The following is a 19,243-nucleotide window of genomic DNA, read 5'->3' on the forward strand; positions in this document are numbered from 1 at the left end:
TATATGTATATATGTACATACACACATGTGAGAATGGATCCATACATCTCTGTGTTTAATGTAACAAATACCTTTCTGAATTTTGAATGCAGTCTAAATCAGAGCTTCCCTTTCAAGTTATGACAGGCACAGAGAAAAGAGAATCCATTCCATTCTGCCTTCTAAAGAAGCTAGTCATCTGTCGGCAAGTTGGAAGGAATCAACAAATCCATCTGGAGCATCACTCCGAATGGGGCACACCAATGTAACCTACTGGAGAGGCTTTCGCTTCCTGGGTTTCTCCAGCTATGGGCAACTGCAGCTCCTGCTCTTTGTCTTGTTCCTCTCTCTGTATCTCATCACCCTGACCAGTAATGTCTTCATTATTGTAGTTATCAGGCTGGACAGTCGTCTACACACGCCCATGTACCTCTTCCTTTCTTTCCTATCTCTCTCTGAGACATGCTACACCTTGGGTATCATCCCAAGGATGCTCTCTGGCCTGGCCATGGGGGACCAGGCCATCTCCTATGAGGGTTGTGCTGCCCAAATGTTCTTCTCTGCCTCATGGGCCTGTACTAACTGCTTCCTTCTGGCAGTCATGGGCTTTGACCGCTATGTGGCCATCTGTGTCCCACTGCACTATGTCAACCGCATGCATCCTACCCTCTGTGCCCAGCTGGTTGCCACTTCCTTCCTGTGTGGATACCTCTTTGGGCTGGGAATGACATTGGTCATTTTCCACCTCCCGTTCTGCAACTCCCATGAGATCCAGCACTTTTTTTGTGACACGCCCCCAGTGCTGAGTCTGGTCTGTGGGAATACAGGCCTGAGTGAGCTGGGGATCCTCGTCCTCAGCCTGCTGGTCCTCCTGGTCTCCTTCTCCCTCATCACCCTCTCCTACGCCTACATCCTGGCAGCCATCCTGAAGATCCCCTCTGCCGAAGGGCGGAAGAAAGCCTTCTCGACCTGCACCTCACACCTCACAGTGGTCATTATCCATTATGGCTGTGCCTCCTTCATGTACTTGAGGCCCAAAACGAGCTACTCTCTTGAGCGGGATCAGCTTATTGCTGTCACCTATACTGTGGTGACCCCTCTCCTTAACCCCATTGTGTATAGTCTAAGGAATAGAGCGGTGCAGACAGCACTGAAAAATGCTTTCCAAGGGAGACTGATGGGTAAAAGGTGATGGGGAGCCCAATGGGACAGTCTCCTCCAAGTATTCTGGGCATAGGCCAGGGATCCAGGCAAATGGTCTAGATATTCAGGGCCTCAGGCCAAAGTTGTTCACCCCAAGACCCTAGGAGAGCCCAACCTGCCTCCTGCACTTCCCCCGGGGCTGCTTAGGATACAGAGATGGAGCCTCCCTCTTAGCTTACTGTCACACTGAATTTTTACTTTCAGCCCCATAGTTACTGAAATCCAATTCATTAAGATTTTTCTAATTGAGCTGAACAAAATGAGGGAAGTTTGGAGTGCTTAAGTTCAACGTGAGATGGCCAGGGCCCTATCTGGGATACTGTAGAGATTTCTAAAATTTTTACTGAATTAGGCTATCTGGCCTGCACAGTTCTTCCAAGATCTGAAATTCAGTGAAAATCAGTCTGAAAGATCTGTTTAAATGCCTTGCTAAATGAAAATGTAGTTGTCTTCTCTTCTTCTGGATGATTCTTACTTTGCCTATCCCCCCTACCCCCCCCCCTTTTTTTTTGAGGTACCAAGGACTAGGGATCGAACCTGGATCTTCATATGTGGAAAAGGCGCTCAACCGCTGAGCCACATCAGCTCCCCTGAGTTGGATTTTTCATTTGTTTTGCTTATTGTTGATTTTTGTTTTCTGTTGTTTTTAGGAGGCCCTGGGACCTCAACTGCTGGAGCCACATCCACTTCCCACCCTATTCCTTTTAATTGGTTCACCTAGATGGACAGATTCTATTTCAGGAGATAAATATTATTTCCTATTTTCCTTGATGATTACTTCTCTGGTAGCCTCATAATCTTGGATGTTAAGGACCCACTGCACTTTGGTAATCCTCTTGAATTTGTGCAAGACTACACATCCTGCCTGTTTCAGTCTCTACCTACAATGTGTCATGAAAGGTGCCAGGCATTCTTAGGGATAAATAAAAATGTGATGAGCTCACACAGCTCTCAGGAGTCAGAATCATGGCTCTGCCATTTAGTAGCTGTGCCACTTACTATTCCCTGGGTAAGTTACTTAATCTTTCTCAGTTTTAGTACCCTCACCTGTATAATGGTTATCATTTCAGTTTTGTGTTTCTGGCTAAACAGGGGCATGTACGTAATGCACTCAGTACAGTACCTAGATCATAGTGATTTTCCAGTAATTCTCAGTTGCTTTTACTAACAACATGCTAAGCAAAGTGATATTAGCTTTTAATGAAGAGGTTACTCTAAGTGGAGGAGACAAAAGGCTTCATGTCTAAGGTAGTACTTGAGCTTGTCCTTAAAAGATGGATGAATTTTGAATAGGCAAGTGGGGGAAAAGAAAAAGGCATTTTAAAAAGAGACAACAGCATACCAGAAGCCTTGTCGGCAAGGTAGTGTAGTTCTGTTTCAAAGTGTGTTGAGATGCCTGGAGGGACTGGAAATTCATTGCACATCATGCAGAAAAATTAGCTTGGGTCAAGACTTCATCGTTGGTCAGGGGCAGCAGTTTGCATGATGCCGAGCTTATGACTTGATCTTTTTGGCAGTGGGAGGTTGGTACAGAAAACCTTTGAGCAGAGAGTAGAGAAACAATTTAGGGAGATTAATCCAGCAGGACAGAGACAATGGATTTCAGCAGGGAGAAACCAAAGGTAAGGAGATCAGTGAAAAAGCCATTGCCATCATCCAAAAGAGGCCTGAACTTGGACAGTGATGTTTGAAACTGAAGGAAACTACAAATATAAGGGATTTTGAAAAGGTAAGCTCCACATGATTTAGCCATGATTTAAAAGTAGGGCATGATTTGAGATAGAGGAAGAAATTTTAGGGTATTTTATATGAACAAGAATCCATATTTTTTCACATATTCAAAAAGGAAGAAAAGAGAAAGGAACATGTCCTCTAGTTATAAGTTAGTGGAAAGCAGAGGTAAGAGGAAAGAAGCTAGATCCCCCCAAAAGAGAACAGATTTAAGAGAAGTAGGTGAATTAGTCAGATGGCAGAAAGGGCATGGGTTGAGGGAGAAAACCTATTCTAGGCTCCTTCTCACTTCACACTGGCTATAATCTCGCTGTTACAATGAGGCTGTTTGAGCAAAATCAATTCCAAATCTCTTTAGTCCACCCAGCATAACACTCCCTGAATGCGCCCTGACCAATGGTGGGTAAGGATATTCCAAGAGGTGCTAAATAATGCTCAAAGGTCAGCCTAACTTTCAAATGTGGTAGTCTTAAGCAAGGAAGGGTATGGAAAAATCACTTGGGGGAGATTTTTTCAAAATTACATTTTTGAGAGCTCTCTCTATAGACTTTGACACAATTGGTATGGGGTGGGGGCAAGCATAAATAAATCTACAAAATCTGCCTCAGTGATACAGAGTTCTTTACAAGAGAATGAAATTCAGGTGAAGAGAAAGAAAGCCATGGAAGCAAGAAACTGAGAGTAACAAAACCTAGAAGAGAGAGACCAGAAGATACCATCATGTGTCTTGTCATGTAAAAGAGGAGTCCAGAATTGCCAGCAGCCAGTACTGAGGAAGAAAGCATTGCTTGGTCATGCCTTGATTTGGACATTTTTCTCAGCTTCAGAACTGTAAGCTTGTCCACTAATAAATTCCTACTGTCAACATCAATCCATTTCTGGTATATTGCTTTCGGTGGCCTACAAACCAGAACAGGTGGCATCCAGGCAAATGGTTGGCCTCAGGAGAGCTATAAAAGTAAAAGTGAGTGCTCTGTTAAGCATGGAAAGATTTTGAAGACCCAAGGAAACATCTAAAAATCACAAAAGAAAAATCAGTGATTTAGCTATAAGGCTGGGACTCAGGGAGAGGCTCAAACTATAAATTGTAAAGAAGAGTTTCAGCAAGAAGAAGGCAGGAATTCCAGTGTAAAGTGGACAGAAGGTCAAGAAATAATGAATACCGATTAGAAGGAATGTAATCCTTACGTCAAGAAGGAAATTTGACACAAGTTATAATTGTTACAATATTATAAGTTGAACATTTATAGTGTGGGACTAAATTATGCCTGACGATTCTGCTGTTATCATCCTTTGCTTAAGTGCATAGAAGGTCACAATCTGATTTCAGAAAGATCTGTATATATCTCTGGCAACTTCATCTTCTTATATTTTCTTTGGCTCTTCAGATAAATATTTTCTTCTTTAGCCTTTATATTATCTAGTCTTGTTTATAAGATGGTATTAATGTGCCTTTGCCTTCAAAGACTATTTCTTAACCCATCACATGCTTAATAATCTGACCCAGACCTTGCAAATCCTTGGCAGGGGTCAGGGAGAGAATGGAACCACACCTTTCTTTGCTTTCAGTTATTCCCAGTATCCCTACTTTAGACTCTCCATACTTGATAAATGTGACATGAAATGGTGCTATTTTGGGATGGCCTATTGGTCTATGCTCTTTTTCAACTCTAACCATTTTTGGTAACTTATAATCAGACAATATACACACTTTCGTTTTCAAGGTACTTTTTGATCGTCATATAATATTGTATATAATTGTATTAACCAAAAATCAGTAAAAACACATACATTATTAGAAGCAAAGAAAACATTTTTAGGTTTAAGTAAAATTCTTTTAAATGTCTACCCTGACTGAATTTGTCTCTGATTTAAGAGAGGATTAATGTCTATGAAGAGGATATGATTGAGACTTTAGATGGTAATCAAGTGGCAATACATGTATGTTTGTGCTGGATATTATCAGTTTTCCAACAAGCAAGTAAATGACCTACAAATTCTTACCAGGAAATGACACCATCAACTTTTCAAGTCAAGGAAGAATTCTTGGAGACAGTTCCACCTTTTCAGTTTTTTCCCCTAAATTCTTCACTTTATTGCCGATTCTATTGACTCTTACTCTTACAGGAGGATGGAAATAAATCAAAACAATTCTTCTTTTTTTATCACAAACTAAGAAGAAATTCGAAGGGGGAGGAAGGAGCTCTGCTATGCTTTAATTTTGTTGTTTTAGAATAACAGCATCCTCTCAGTGAAATATAGGAAAGGGCAGCTTAAGAATAAAATACATGACATACTGGTCTTCTCTGTGTGATTCCATTTTACATACTTAAATAGTGGGGGTTGCTAGAATACAAAATATCTCTACTTTCAAATATAAGAATTTTAACATATTCTAAAGCTAAAGAGAAATCATTCATAAATCAGCTTATATTTACCTGTTCTGCCATGAGCCTTTGCATAATTAGCTACATATATTTAGATGATGGTATGATTCACAGAAATACAGAATTCCAGTTGGGTCAGTGACATTTTACTTCACTTGGCCCTATTAAAATGAAATACTTAAAAAAATTGTATAATCAGAACAAAATAATAAAGATATATAGATCCCCCCAAAATAAAAAGCAGAGACCTTGGCACACCTCAGCTGTGACTAGTCACATAGAAAATAAGCCCATAGCCTCCTGTCTTCTAACTATTAACCCCTCTTAACTTCTAAGCTTGAGAGTCTTTAGGTCTTGCTATAAATGTAATGAACACACACACACACAGAATCATCTTCCCACCCTATACACTTGCCTATTCCCTTTGTCCCCCAATACTTCCAGCACACCAAGATTTTCTATGTTCCATGCAGAGTTGTTTATCAGTTGCCAAAGTGGGAATTGGTAAAGCCAACATAGTCATAGCCGGCAGGGTGGCTTCGGCCCCGTGGGTCCACATATTGCTGCATATGTGAAGCACAATATGCTACTTGTTCAGGGGTTAAGGCCTGAAAAGCATAAAAAGAGAGAGGTATAATTATAAGGATTCAAAGGAAGTTTCCTTGGTGCTTTCTATATGTCCTAAACTCAGGGAATGGAAGGGCTTTGGAAGAAAAAGGCTAGTCCTATTTTATCTCATATTTCTCCCATAAATTTATGATTTCTAATGAATAAAATGAACTTACCTCTTCAATTCCTAAAGAATCTAGTTTGGCTTTGACCACATTACAACATTCCCTAAATGTGGCTATTAAATAGAAGGGATAAAAATAGCATTCAGAACTGAGTTGAAGGCTTTGAATGACTCTGATTGTCAATAGGGAAGTACTGCAGGTTATTGAGCTGGGTCAGGACCCAATGAAGTGATGACCAAATCAAATGATATCTTGTCTTAGAGGAGACTTGAGGGAAAAAAAGGAGAGGGAGGCCTATGGTAGACAAACAGGCCGAAGATAACCAAAATGCAGATGGGTCTGAGAGCAAGGCAAGAGTGAGAACAACCACAATCTGACCTGCTTCATGTCCTCTTTGGTAATATAGGCCTTGCCCTCTGCCAGGGCTTGGAAAGCGTTCTCTATTTCATCACTGGACTTGATGTTCTCTGACTCCTTGTCGATCAGAAATGAGGTATAGTCTTCCAGGGAGACATAGCCCTTCCTGTGGAAGAAAGGGATCAGGATCTTTGCTCTCTCAAGACTCAGAAAGGAAGGCAAGCCCCTTTCTCACCCTACTTAGTGTATCAGAAATATGGGCAGTCGGATTCTCCATATTCTTCTTTCACTTAACCTCTCAGAAACTATGGGCCATGCCCTTTATTTTGACCACCCCCTCCCCTTCTCAATCTTCTTATAGCCACATAAATACAGTTTGTTCCTAAAATCAGCCTCTTTTTCCACATGGGTCATTCAGTTGGATCCTCTTCATAGAGTTTTGGAATTTCCCATCAGCATTGGTGCCTAGTTACCACAAGTAATTCTTGTTCTCCTCTCCCTTGGTATTAGAAAGAATTAGTTCCTTACAGTAATTTGATTCTGTTATGACCCTACCCCCACCCTCATAAATACTCAGTAACCTCACCCTATCCCCATACATTGGCCTCTGAATCATCCATGTATCCTTAGGACCTCAAATACCCGAAGGGATTCCATTATAGGTTTCCTTCCTCAGAACCAGCTGAAATTCATTAATCAAACAAAAATCATGAATTGAGGAAATTGCCGAGCTGGTGCCTGAGTTGGAGTTAGTGTCATTAATTTCTGAGCTAATCCCAAAGGGGCACAAAGAACTACTCAATTCATTTAGGGTAGTCTGTATCTTCCTATCCTCACATGAGTTAATTTCATGCTACATCATCAGTTTTAGCCTCTGAGCTTGTCCCTCCAAGCCCCAGTGCCTTCCACGGTCTGGCCCTTGTGGTCCTCCTACCTCCCTGGATCGACGGCATCCAGGAATTTCTCAAACTTGGGCTCAGGTTCATCCTCCTCCACCATGGGCAAATAGTAATTAAGTCCTCTCAGGCAGGAACGGAATTCCTTGTGAGTCAAACGCCCTGTCAGATTCTCATCAAAGTGTCTGAAGAATAAACACATTGTATCAAGCTCAGTAGAAAACCAGATCAGAACAGAAAGGAGCAGTTATTGTTGGATGTGCTGGGGCTTTATAAATGCTACAAAACCTTGTCAGGAAGCTGAGCAGAGGATACTGCCTATGTCCCTGCACCTTTTTAAATTAATGGTTAGAGGAAAAAATATAAACTCTTTGAAAATGGAAGAAAAATATTGTCTAAAATGCAGGAATCTTATGGACATATTATATTAAAGGTCATTACTGTAGCTAATTAACCTACCTGGTCTTCCCAACCCACATTGAGTGATAAGAATATTAGTTATTTGAATACTTACTCTGAAAGGTCTATAAAGTACAGATGCAAATATTGTACAGAAGTATAAAGTAAACCAAGTAAATTACAGATCCAAGAGTAGTATGCAGTTATACTCACTTATAGGTTGTGCTAAACTCCTTTAATGTCTCCTCACTCACACCTATTGTGTCCCTAAAAGGGAAAACATGAATTAATCCATGAAAAAAAAAGACAGAAAAGAGGTGAAGAAGAAGACCTGCAATATGAAAGAAATAGTAATTTTAGTGGATGCTATACTATTTGAGATATCTAGTTCAGAGGTTTGCAGACTACAGCTAATGGGCCAAATTCAGCCCACTACCTATTTTTTCCAAAACTAGCCTGCCAGAGCCCAAGAGCAAAGAATGACTTTTATATTTTTAAAAGGTTGAAGAGAAAAAAGAATAACATCTTGTGAAACATGAAAATTACATGGAATTTAAATTTCAGATTCCAGAAATAAAATTTTATTGGAACACAGCCACACTTACTCCTTTACATATGGTCTATGGCTGATTTTGCAACACAACAGCAGGGTGTAGTGGTTGCAAAAGAGACTTTATGGCCTGCAAGCTGTAAAATATTTATTATCTGGTCTTGACAGAAAATATTTGCTAATCCCAGATTTAGATAATAAAGCTGCCAAGGAGCTTTCAAGATCTAAATCTGCTTTGACATCATTAGTTTACCTAGAAAGAATTGTTTTGCTCTTATGTTCTATTAGACCACATCTTGAATAGTCCTTCCACTCTAGACATTATGTTTGAGAGTGAATTTTACCAAGAGAATGTTTTCTGAAGAGATCACACAATATGATGATGGGATTCTGAGAAATGGTTGCAGGATTTTGGTATTATCCATATGGGAAAGGAGTAGTAAGGGAGATGGCTGTTCTGTGAGACAGTAAAGCAAGAGAAAAATGGAGATGGTAACTGTACCATCTCTGAAGCAGCTCTTTTGTCCAATATCCCACACTTTTAATCCCAGACCCTTGGGATTAAGTTCCTAAAATCTAATACCTGTCCCACCCTTTCCCAGCCATGACCATTAGTCCTCAGTACTTGGCTTGGATCTGTTGTTCCAGGTTGTGTTGCATCCGCATCCCAAGCTGGTAGAGCTGGTCCCACTGCTGGGCCAGCCCAATGGTGCTGTATTTTATGTCAAGGATCATTGCCTCCTCCAAGTTGTCCCCAAGGTCCTCAATCTTGGTCAGCTGGCGCTTCATTGCCTGGATCTCCTTCTGCTTCCTCTGAAAAAAAAAAACAAAAAAACAAAAAAAGGAGAGAGACAATCACCCAAGGCCCAATCTCTAATTTCCTTGGGATGTGATGGAAGATAAGAGAGGTGATAATTTAGGGTTTCCCCTATTGCTACTTGTCAAATATTTTCAGTAATTTTATTCAGGGATCTTTCTGTCTGCTGTGAAAATGGACCACACAGTAAAACCACTTCACCTTTATAGTCCTCATATATAAAACAAGGGTTAGATAAGATGACCTCTGAGGTTCCTGGCATAATGTAATTATATAAATCTTAGAGTTAGTGGTTATATACTGCAGATAAACATGAGTAGAATTTTCAGGATCCATGTGCTTTCAGCTCCCAGTAACTATATTGTGAATTATCTGTACTGTTGATTGTGGTTGAGCTATCAGGCCACTTAAACTGCATAGCATTTACTCCTGGGCCTTTTACATCAGCCTGGGTGGACATCCATGGTCATTATGTGCCAATATTCTGCATCTAGTCCATGCTTTCTCAACAAGGGAATATCATTCCTAATGAAGGGGTTTGGTTTCAGGATGGAGTGAAAGAAATCTTAGAATCTTATATATTTCAAAGGTTTGTTACCTTTCAAAGGTTAACCCTACATGAAAAAAAAATCTTATTTTTAGTATTTAATTTCTCTCATTAGGAGAAATTAAATTAATTAAAATTTTTTTCCAGGGGGAAAGCAATGATATAAATAAGGCCATTTTACTCAATTGTCCAGGGAGATATAGAACTGAATTGTATCATCTTGCCACAATAAATAATAACAGAAATTTGTTAGTGTTCCAGGTTATAGGCTAGGAACTTTTGTACTTATTCCTTTATTTAATCCTTACAGCAACCCTATAATGTAAGTATTATTAGCTCCATTGTATAGATGCAGAAATTGGAGGTCAGAGATTTAAGTAAACTGAGGTCAATATCCATGCATTGATGGCCTGCGGTTAGCCAGCAAATGAATAGCAGGATTGGGACCAGAGCCTTACACTCTTGACTTTCAGGCTAGAAAATTTACCTGAAAGGATCAACCAGTGCAGTTGCCTGAAAGTTGTTTTTTCTTCCACTCTGTCAACATCATTACATAAAGAAGAAACATCACTTACTTTATTTGCTTCCAGCTGGGATTCAAGAGTTCCTGTTTCTTTGAGCAAAGATCTAGTAAGAACCAGAGGTTAATATCAGAGGCCAATATTTCACACAGATGTACCAATTCAAAGTCCCCCACTTCTCTGTTTCTATTTTTTCCAAGTTGTATCATCACTCTGGGATGAATTTTCATTATCCCCAATCCTTTTATCTATTGTAAACTGTGGCACACTGATGAGAAGGGAAGTAAGGCCTGTCTCAGTTCTTCTCTGCCTAGGAGAGGGCTCCAACACCTCCATTCTAGTTCCTACCTCATTATACCCTGAACCTTATGTAGGCAAGACTGTACACAGTGGGGTGTAGAGCCAGAATGATATTTACTGTGTTTTTTTTTTCCTGCTATCTGCTTTCCATCAGTTTTGTTTTTTTTTATTGATTTTGTAAAAATATTACATTAAAAAAAAATTTTAGGTCCCATTCAACCTCACCACCCCCACCCCACCACTCCCCAACTCAAGATGGATCAAAGACCTAAATATAAGAGCCAAGACCATAAAGACCCTGGAAAGCAGTGTAGGGAAACATCGACAGGACCTTGTAATAGGAAATGGATTTATGAATATCACACCAAAAGCACAAGCAGCAAAAGAACAAATAGATAACTGGGACTTCCTCAAAATTAAAGCCTTCTCCACTTCAAAGGAGTTTGTCAAGAAAGTAAAAAGGGAGCCCACACAGTGGGAGAAAATATTTGGCAACCATGCATCTGATAAGAAACTTATAACTTGCATATATAAAGAACTCCTATATCTTGAAAATAAAAAGATAAACAACCCATTTAAAAAATGGGAAAAAGATTTAAACAGACACTTCTCCAAAGAAGAAATACAAATGGCTAAAAAGCACATGAAAAAATGCTCCAAATCTCTAGCTATCAGGGAAATGCAAATCAAAACTACAATGAGAGGACTTCCGGCAAGATGGTGGCTGAGTGAGCTTGCCTTGCTGTCTCTCCTGGGAAGAGGCAGCTGGGCACCGCTGGAGGTTCTCCGGGACCAGGCTTTTTCAGGATTTTTTCAGGGCAGGAAGTGTCTGGACATCGATTTGGTGGGAAGGTAATGGAAAGGACTGGTCTATAAGATATAAATTGGGACTTTTCAGGAGGGGGAGGCAAGATGGCGGCTGAGTGAACTTCCCGGTTACTAGCTCCTGGGGGGAATCGGCTGGGAGGCGTCGGAGACTCTTTGGGACCGGTTGTTTCGGGATTTTTCCTGGTCCGGAGGTGTCTGGACATCGATTTGGAGGGAAGGTAACAGAGAGGATCCATCTGTGAAATATACACGGAGATCCCAGCTACGTGTGGAGGACTCCCTCCTTGGGTAGGCGGAGCCGAGACAGCTAGCACCTCGCGGAGCCCCGGGGGCGGCGGCCAGGGTAGCCGAGTCCGGCCGAGCCTGGCTGAGCCGCGGCGGGCGGAGGGGCGGAGCCCAGCTGAGCTCGGCCGAGGCCAGCTGCGCCCTGCCGGGCGGCGAGCAAGAGAGCCGAGCCGCGCTGCGCCGCGCTGGGCGGCGGGCGGGAAAGCCGAGCCCAGCCAAGCCCAGCCGAGCCGCAGCGGGCGGCGGGCGGGGGACCGGAGCCCAGCTGAGCCCAGCCGAGCCTGGCGGCGGGGTTTCTGTTCTTTGGTGTTTTTTTTTTTATTTTTTTTTATTTTTTATTTTTTGTTGTTGTTGTTGTTGTTGTTGTTCTTTTTTTTTTTTCTTTCAATCCTCTCTTTCTTGTCCCCAATATTCTTCTTATACTATTTTACCTTAACAATACAATAGGTCCTACAGGAAATACCTCACATTTGCTGGGTTTCCTCACCCTCCACTGCCTCATTTCTCTGTGAATAGATTTAGCCTATCTACACTATCCCCTTTCCCCTACAACTTGATATCCTCGACCATCTGCTATCTCTCCTATATTCCATCTCCCTTTCTTTGATCCACAAAATGTCTAACTCTTAATTTCTAATACCTTTGTTTAGTTTTCCATCTGGTATTCGTCCCTGAAACTATTACCTTTCTTTTCTCTTTCCCTCTCTCATGAAAACAATAGCCTCTTAGTACGTACCACATTCCTCCCATATTCAGTCTTCTACCTCATTATAGGTACTTTCCTACTATTATAACTCTACACAATTTACATGATCTAACCTCCATCCTCCCAGAACTCATATTGTTGCTTTGTAAACATATATCACCAATACTACTTCACACTTTTTCCTTCCTTACACAATTGACTTTCCCCAGCACTAATACCTTCCTTTAAAGTGAGCTTAACTAGCAATAAGAAATTGGAATAAGAAGAACAATGTGACAAAGAGAACATATAACACTTACGCTAAAACAACAGCTAATTAATCTCCAAGACTAGACAAAGAAGCTAAGGAACTGATTAAACCCGTCAAGAAAAAATGTTGACAAGACAGCAACAAAAATCTACAAACCAAACCAGTAATCAGGAAAACATGGCTGAATCCAATCAACAAACTGAAAATCAGGAAGGGGGGCAGAACTTCGCACAAGCAATGAAAGATCTCAGAGCATTTATCACTGACAAATTTGATGAAGTAATGAAAGAGGTTAACAGCGTGAAGACAACACTTGGAGGGGAAATTGCAGACATGCGCAAAAAAATAAAAGATATGATGGAAATGAACACCACAATTCAAGAAATCAAAAATACACTTGCAGCAAATATCAGCAGACTAGAAGAGGCAGAGCAGAGAATTAGTGATGTGGAAGACAGTGCATTGGAAATCAAACAGATAGTAGAAGTGGTCAATAAAAAGGTAGAAAAAATCCAGATAGGACTTAGGGACCTGAATGATAACGCAAAACGCTCAAACATACGTATTATAGGCATTCCAGAAGGAGAAGAGAAGGGAAAGGGGTCAGAAGGAGTGTTGCAGGAAATAATGAATGAAAACTTCCCAAATCTACTGAAAGAGACAGATGTACATATCCAAGAAGCACAGCGCACTCCACTGGTCATAAACCCCAACAGGCCCACCCCAAGACATATACTTGTCAAATTATCCAATGCTCAAGACAAAGAAAAAATTCTAAAAGCAGCAAGAGAAAAGAAAACCATCACATACAAGGGAAGCTCCATAAGATTAAGTGCTGATTTCTCATCTGAAACGATGGAGGCAAGAAGGCAGTGGTATGATATAGTCAAGGTAGTAAGGAAAAAAATCTCCAACCAAGAATACTCTATCCAGCTAAACTAGCATTCAAAAATGATGGAGAGTTCAAAATATTCACAGATAAACAGAAACTGAAAGAGTATATCAACAAGAAACCTCCCCTTCAAGAAATTCTTAAAGGAATTCTGCAAGAAGAAAGGAAAAAACAGGACAGTCAGAGATGGAGGAGAGTGTAAAAGCAACAAGAAAGACAAAAATAGAAGGGGAAAATAAAATAATACAAACAAAATATAACAAACACAAATCCAACCAAAATATGGCTACCATAAATAACTCTCTAAACGTAATAACACTGAATGTCAATGGATTAAACTCACCTATCAAAAGATTCAGACTGGGACACTGGATAAGGAAATACGACCCATCTATATGCTGCCTACAAGAGACACATCTTAGACCCAGAGACTCATGGAGGTTGAAAGTGAATGGCTGGAAAACAATCATACAAGCAAACAACAACCAAAAAAAGGCAGGAGTAGCTATATTAATATCAGACAAAATAGACTTTAAATGCGAAACAATTGTGAGAGACAAAGAAGGATACTATATTTTAGTGAAAGGGACAATTTGTCAAGAAGATCGAACAATCATAAATATTTATGCTCCTAACAAGGGCGCCTCTAAATATGTGAGGCAAATGCTGGAAAAACTAAGTGAAAGAATAGATGCATCTACAATTATAGTGGGGGATTTTAATACACCACTATCAACTCTGGACAGAACATCTCAAAAGAGAATCACTAAAGAAACAAAACATTTGAACAGTATATTAGAAGAGCTGGATCTAATAGACATATATAGATCATTACACCCAAACACAGCAGGATATACATTTTTCTCAAACGCACATGGAACATTCTCCAAGATTGACCATATGCTAGGCCACAAAGAAAGGCTTAATGAATTCAGAAAGATCGAAATCATACAAAACAATATCTCTGACCACAGTGGAGTCAAGCTGGAAATTTGCAAGGAACAGAGACCCAGACTTCATACGGCAATTTGGAAATTAAACAGCACACTCTTAGAAAAACAGTGGGTCAAAGAGGAAATCTCAAAAGAAATCAATGACTACCTTGAAACAAATGATAATGATAACACAACATACCAAAATTTATGGGATGCAGCAAAAGCGGTACTGAGAGGGAAATTTATAGCCATAAATTCATATATCAAAAAAGAAGAAAGAGCAGAAATTGAAGAATTAACTGCACATTTGAAGGAATTAGAAAAACAACAACAAAGTAACCCAACAGGAAGAAGAAGGAAGGACATAACAAAGATAAGAGCAGAACTAAATGAAATAGAAAATAAGAAAGCACTTGAAAAAATAAACAAGACCAAGAGCTGGTTTTTTGAGAAGATCAACAAAATTGACAAACCTTTAGCGAGACTAACAAAGAAAAAAAGAGAAAAGATGCAAATACACAAAATAAGAAATGAGAAAGTTGATATCACCACTGACCCCACAGAAATAAAGACTATCATAAGAGGATACTTTGAAAAACTATATTCCAACAAAAATGACAATTTGGAGGAAATGGACAAATTTCTAGAAATACATAAGCAGCCCATACTGACGAAAGAAGAAATTGATGATCTTAACAAACCAATCACAAGCAAAGAGATAGAATCAGTCATTAAAAATCTCCCAACTAAGAAGAGCCCAGGGCCAGACGGCTTCACAGGTGAATTCTACAAAACATTCCGGAAAGAACTAACACCAATCCTGTTGAAACTATTCCAAAAATTCGAAACAGAAGGAACACTGCCTAATTCCTTCTATGATGCCAACATTACCCTAGTACCAAAGCCAAACAAAGACACCACAAGAAAGGAAAATTACAGACCAATTTCTCTAATGAACCTAGACGCAAAAATACTTAACAAAATACTTGCTAATCGTATTCAACAACACATTAAACGAATTATACACCATGACCAAGTGGGATTTATTCCAGGTATGCAAGGATGGTTCAACATAAGAAAATCAATCAATGTAATACACCATATAAACAGATTGAGAGAAAAAAACCACATGATTATATCTATAGATGCAGAAAAGGCATTTGACAAAATACAGCACCCCTTCCTGATAAAAACACTCCAAAAGATCGGAATACAAGGAAACTTTTTGAACGTGATAAAGAGTATATATGAAAAACCTAAAGCCAACATTGTTTACAATGGCGAAATCCTGAAATCCTTCCCTCTAAAATCAGGAACAAGACAAGGATGCCCATTGTCTCTGCTCCTATTTAACATTGTCTTAGAAGTACTGGCTCGAGCACTGAGACAAGAACCAGATATAAAAGGCATTCAAATTGGAAGGGAAGAAGTCAAAATTTCATTATTTGCAGATGACATGATCCTATATATAGAAAACCCTGAGAGATCTACAACAAAGCTCCTAGAACTCATAAATGAGTTTAGCAAAGTCGCAGGTTATAAGATCAATGCGCAAAAATCAGTAGCATTTCTATACACCAATAATGAGCAAGATCAGGAGGAAATCAAGAAACAAATACCATTCACAATAGTAAATAAAAAAATCAAATACTTAGGAATAAATTTAACTAAAGAGGTAAAAAACTTATACATTGAGAACTATACAAGATTGTTCAAGGAAATCAAAGAAGACCTAAATAAATGGAAGAATATTCCCTGTTCATGGATAGGAAGACTGAATATTATTAAGATGTCTATCCTCCCAAAACTGATCTACACATTCAATGCAATCCCAATAAAAATCAACACAGCCTTCTTTAAGGAACTAGAAAAACTAACTATGAAATTTATTTGGAATAAAAAGAGGCCCCGAATAGCCAAAAACATATTGAAAAAGAAAAACGAAATAGGAGGAATCACACTTCCTGACTTCAAAACATACTACAAAGCTACAGTAGTGAAAACAGCATGGTACTAGCATAAGGAGAGACACACAGACCAATGGAATCGAATTGAAAGTTCAGATATAGAACCTCATGTATACAGCCATATAATATTCGATAAAGCCACCAAACCCTCACAACTGGGAGAGAATGGCCTATTCAACAAATGGTGCCTGGAGAACTGGATAGCTATATGTAGAAGAATGAAAGAGGATTACCATCTCACACCTTATACAAAGATCAACTCAAGATGGATCAAAGACCTAAATATAAGAGCCAAGACCATAAAGACCTTAGAAAGCAGTGTAGGGAAACATCTACAGGACCTTGTAATAGGAAATGGCTTCATGAATATCACACCAAAAGCACGAGCAGCAGAAGAACAAATAGATAAATGGGACTACCTCAAAATTAAAGCCTTCTGCACCTCAAAGGAGTTTGTCAAGAAAGTAAAAAGGGAACCCACACAATGGGAGAAAATATTTGGCAACCATATATCTGATAAGAGACTTATAACTTGCATATATAAAGAACTCATAGATCTCGAAAACAAAAAGATAAACAACCCATTTAAAAAATGGGAAAAAGATTTAAACAGACACTTCTCCAAAGAAGAAATACAAATGGCTAAAAAGCACATGAAAAAATGCTCCAAATCCCTAGCTATCAGGGAAATGCAAATCAAAACTACAATGAGATACCATCTTACTCCCATAAGATTGGCAGCCATGAAAAAAACAGTAGAATACAAATGCTGGAGAGGATGTGAAGAAAGGGGAACACTCATCCATTGCTGGTGGGAATGCAGAAGGATCCAACCATTCTGGAGGACAGTTTGGCAGTTTCTCAAAAAATTATCCATAGATTTGCCATATGACCCAGCAATACCACTGCTGGGTATATACCCATCAGATCTGAAAACAAGGACACAAACCGATATATGTACACCAATGTTCATAGCAGCATTGTTCACCATCGCCAAAAGTTGGAATCAATCCAAAAGTCCATCAACAGATGAGTGGATCAATAAAATGTGGTATATACACACAATGGAATACTACTCAGCTGTAAGAACCAATACACTACAATCGCACGTGATAACATGGATGAACCTTGGGAATCTTATGTTGAGTGAAGCAACCCAGGCATTGAAGGACAAATACTATATGACCTAAATGATATGAAATAAGTTAACTGCCTCAGAGAGCTAGAGTCTGGAAAAGTGGCTTACTGGAAATCGGGGGGTGGAGGAAGGCTGTGAGTTAATGTCTGTAGGGGTGGAATCTGTGATGAGCTGGGGGTAAGTATGAGCACATAGAAGGGACAAAATGGGGGCAAGGGGTTACCTTCGGGTGGGGTTTTCTGGGTTTGAGGGGGGCTGGGGATGGGAAGAGGGGTAATATGGTCCAAGAAATAGGTGGGAGGGAGGGGCAACATACAAACATGGGAGAGTGCCAGAAGTTCATTGAGAACTAAATGTTGAGTAAAACGTATCAAAGTATAAGTAGGAGGGTTACCTGGTTAGGACGCTCAGGGGGTATGGTCTGATGCGGGACGGACTCCGGAGGGAATAGCTGAAGGCTCATTTTGCCAAGGTGGGTTCTACCATTGGGTGGGGTGGACCCATATCCTGGGGAAGACTAATGCCGTCGAATAGAGAGAACTGTATCTCTCGTGAGAAAGGACGGCTCCCAGGGCATTAGATTGGCAGGTGTTGTGGGCCCTAAGGGGAGGGGAAAATGGACGTGCAATGGATGGAACAAGGTAAATAAGGGGGCAAAAGAGGAGTTATGTGAGAGTACACGAGGATGAATATAAAACAGCTAATATTACACCAAAAACATATAGAGGACGACAGACTAATAATGAAAACCATAAGACAAAACATAGGATAACTAAAAAATTTAGAAAACTGTACAACCTAAAGTATGGACCACATAGTAAGCACAAATGTTACCTTGTTTGAAAACTATAGTTTCGGAATCTGTACATCAGTTTCAGGAAATATGATATGAATAAGTTAAAAGATTATTGCTGTGGAAGGGAAAAGGTTTTATGGTGGATCTGGGGAAATACTCTATATTGTATATATGAATTTTGGTGATCTAAGACTCTTCTGAAGCTGACATTATGTTGGGATTCACTTTACGGGAAGTTTTGGATCACAGAGTGGTTCAACAATGGCAGCGGAGGAATACTGATATGGGATGTTATTTACAGGATATATATGGTTGACAGGGAGTTATACAGGGCATATGCCCAGGGTATATGGTAATGTCTATATATACTCATAGTGGAAATAATTAAAAACAACAGCTGGGGGGGTACTGGGCTCCTGGCCGGGGGGTCACTGTTGTGGGCCCTGGGAGAGCAGCGGCAATCCTCCAGGTGCAACGGCAAGAACCAGGAAGGAAGGAGGGCCCAACAGTGGGCTCTTGATACTAATGGCTACACTTTTGAGCCTATGCACCTGCAATAAGAACAAGGCCTAGAGTAGCATTGTGCCTGGGGGTTTCCTCCTGACAGCCTTCATGTTACTCAAATGTGGCCACTCTCACAGCCAAACTCAGCGTGTAGATGTGATGCATTCCCCCCAGCGTGGGACACGACACCCGGGGATGAGCCTCCCTGGCACCGAGGGATCACTACCACATACCAGCTGAAGAAGCAACTAGAAAATGACCTTGAATTAAAGATTCAATGCGGAACAGCAGAATATACCTGTCTACATATAATAACATGACTTCGGGAAGCAGTCTGACCTAATGTAAGGGGGAAATGGAAAGGAGAAATGAGATTATAAGGCTGTGAGTCTCTAAAAAAAGAGTCTGGAGGTTGTCAGAAGGAATACCCCTATGTACAACTGAACAGAGTCTAAGAGACAGATAAGGTAGATACAACCCCAGGTATTGGTTCTTTTGAGGGATAAAGAGACCCACGGGTT

The 19,243-nt window shown here is 40.1% G+C and overlaps 2 protein-coding genes across 2 annotated transcripts in view; one reads left to right on the forward strand and one right to left on the reverse strand.

Annotated features, from left to right (window-relative positions):
• The first annotated feature begins 229 nt into the window (after window positions 1-229).
• On the forward strand, window positions 230-1,171 carry OR10Z1 (olfactory receptor family 10 subfamily Z member 1). Its single transcript, XM_004474242.2, has one exon. The coding sequence runs from the start codon at window positions 230-232 to the stop codon at window positions 1,169-1,171; it is 942 nt and encodes a 313-aa protein (XP_004474299.2).
• Window positions 1,172-5,109: 3,938 nt separating this feature from the next.
• The window catches only part of SPTA1 (spectrin alpha, erythrocytic 1), an 82,247-nt gene continuing 68,113 nt past the window's right edge, over window positions 5,110-19,243 (reverse strand). Inside the window, exons 47-52 of the mRNA XM_058309932.1 lie at window positions 10,176-10,227; window positions 8,862-9,049; window positions 7,900-7,953; window positions 7,326-7,472; window positions 6,413-6,557; window positions 5,110-5,908 (exon numbers count right to left, since the gene is read on the reverse strand). Of these exons, the coding sequence (XP_058165915.1) occupies window positions 5,783-5,908; window positions 6,413-6,557; window positions 7,326-7,472; window positions 7,900-7,953; window positions 8,862-9,049; window positions 10,176-10,227 (712 nt within the window). The 3' untranslated portion in view covers window positions 5,110-5,782. The remainder of the gene's footprint in view (window positions 5,909-6,412; window positions 6,558-7,325; window positions 7,473-7,899; window positions 7,954-8,861; window positions 9,050-10,175; window positions 10,228-19,243) is intronic.

This window comes from Dasypus novemcinctus, chromosome 13, assembly GCF_030445035.2.
Source record: "Dasypus novemcinctus isolate mDasNov1 chromosome 13, mDasNov1.1.hap2, whole genome shotgun sequence".
In the NCBI taxonomy this organism is placed as follows: Eukaryota; Metazoa; Chordata; class Mammalia; order Cingulata; family Dasypodidae; genus Dasypus; species Dasypus novemcinctus.

What these genes read in the sequence shown, in the direction of transcription:
- OR10Z1 (XM_004474242.2), top strand. Translation starts at nt 230, where the DNA reads ATGGGGCACACCAATGTAACCTACTGGAGAGGCTTTCGCTTCCTGGGT.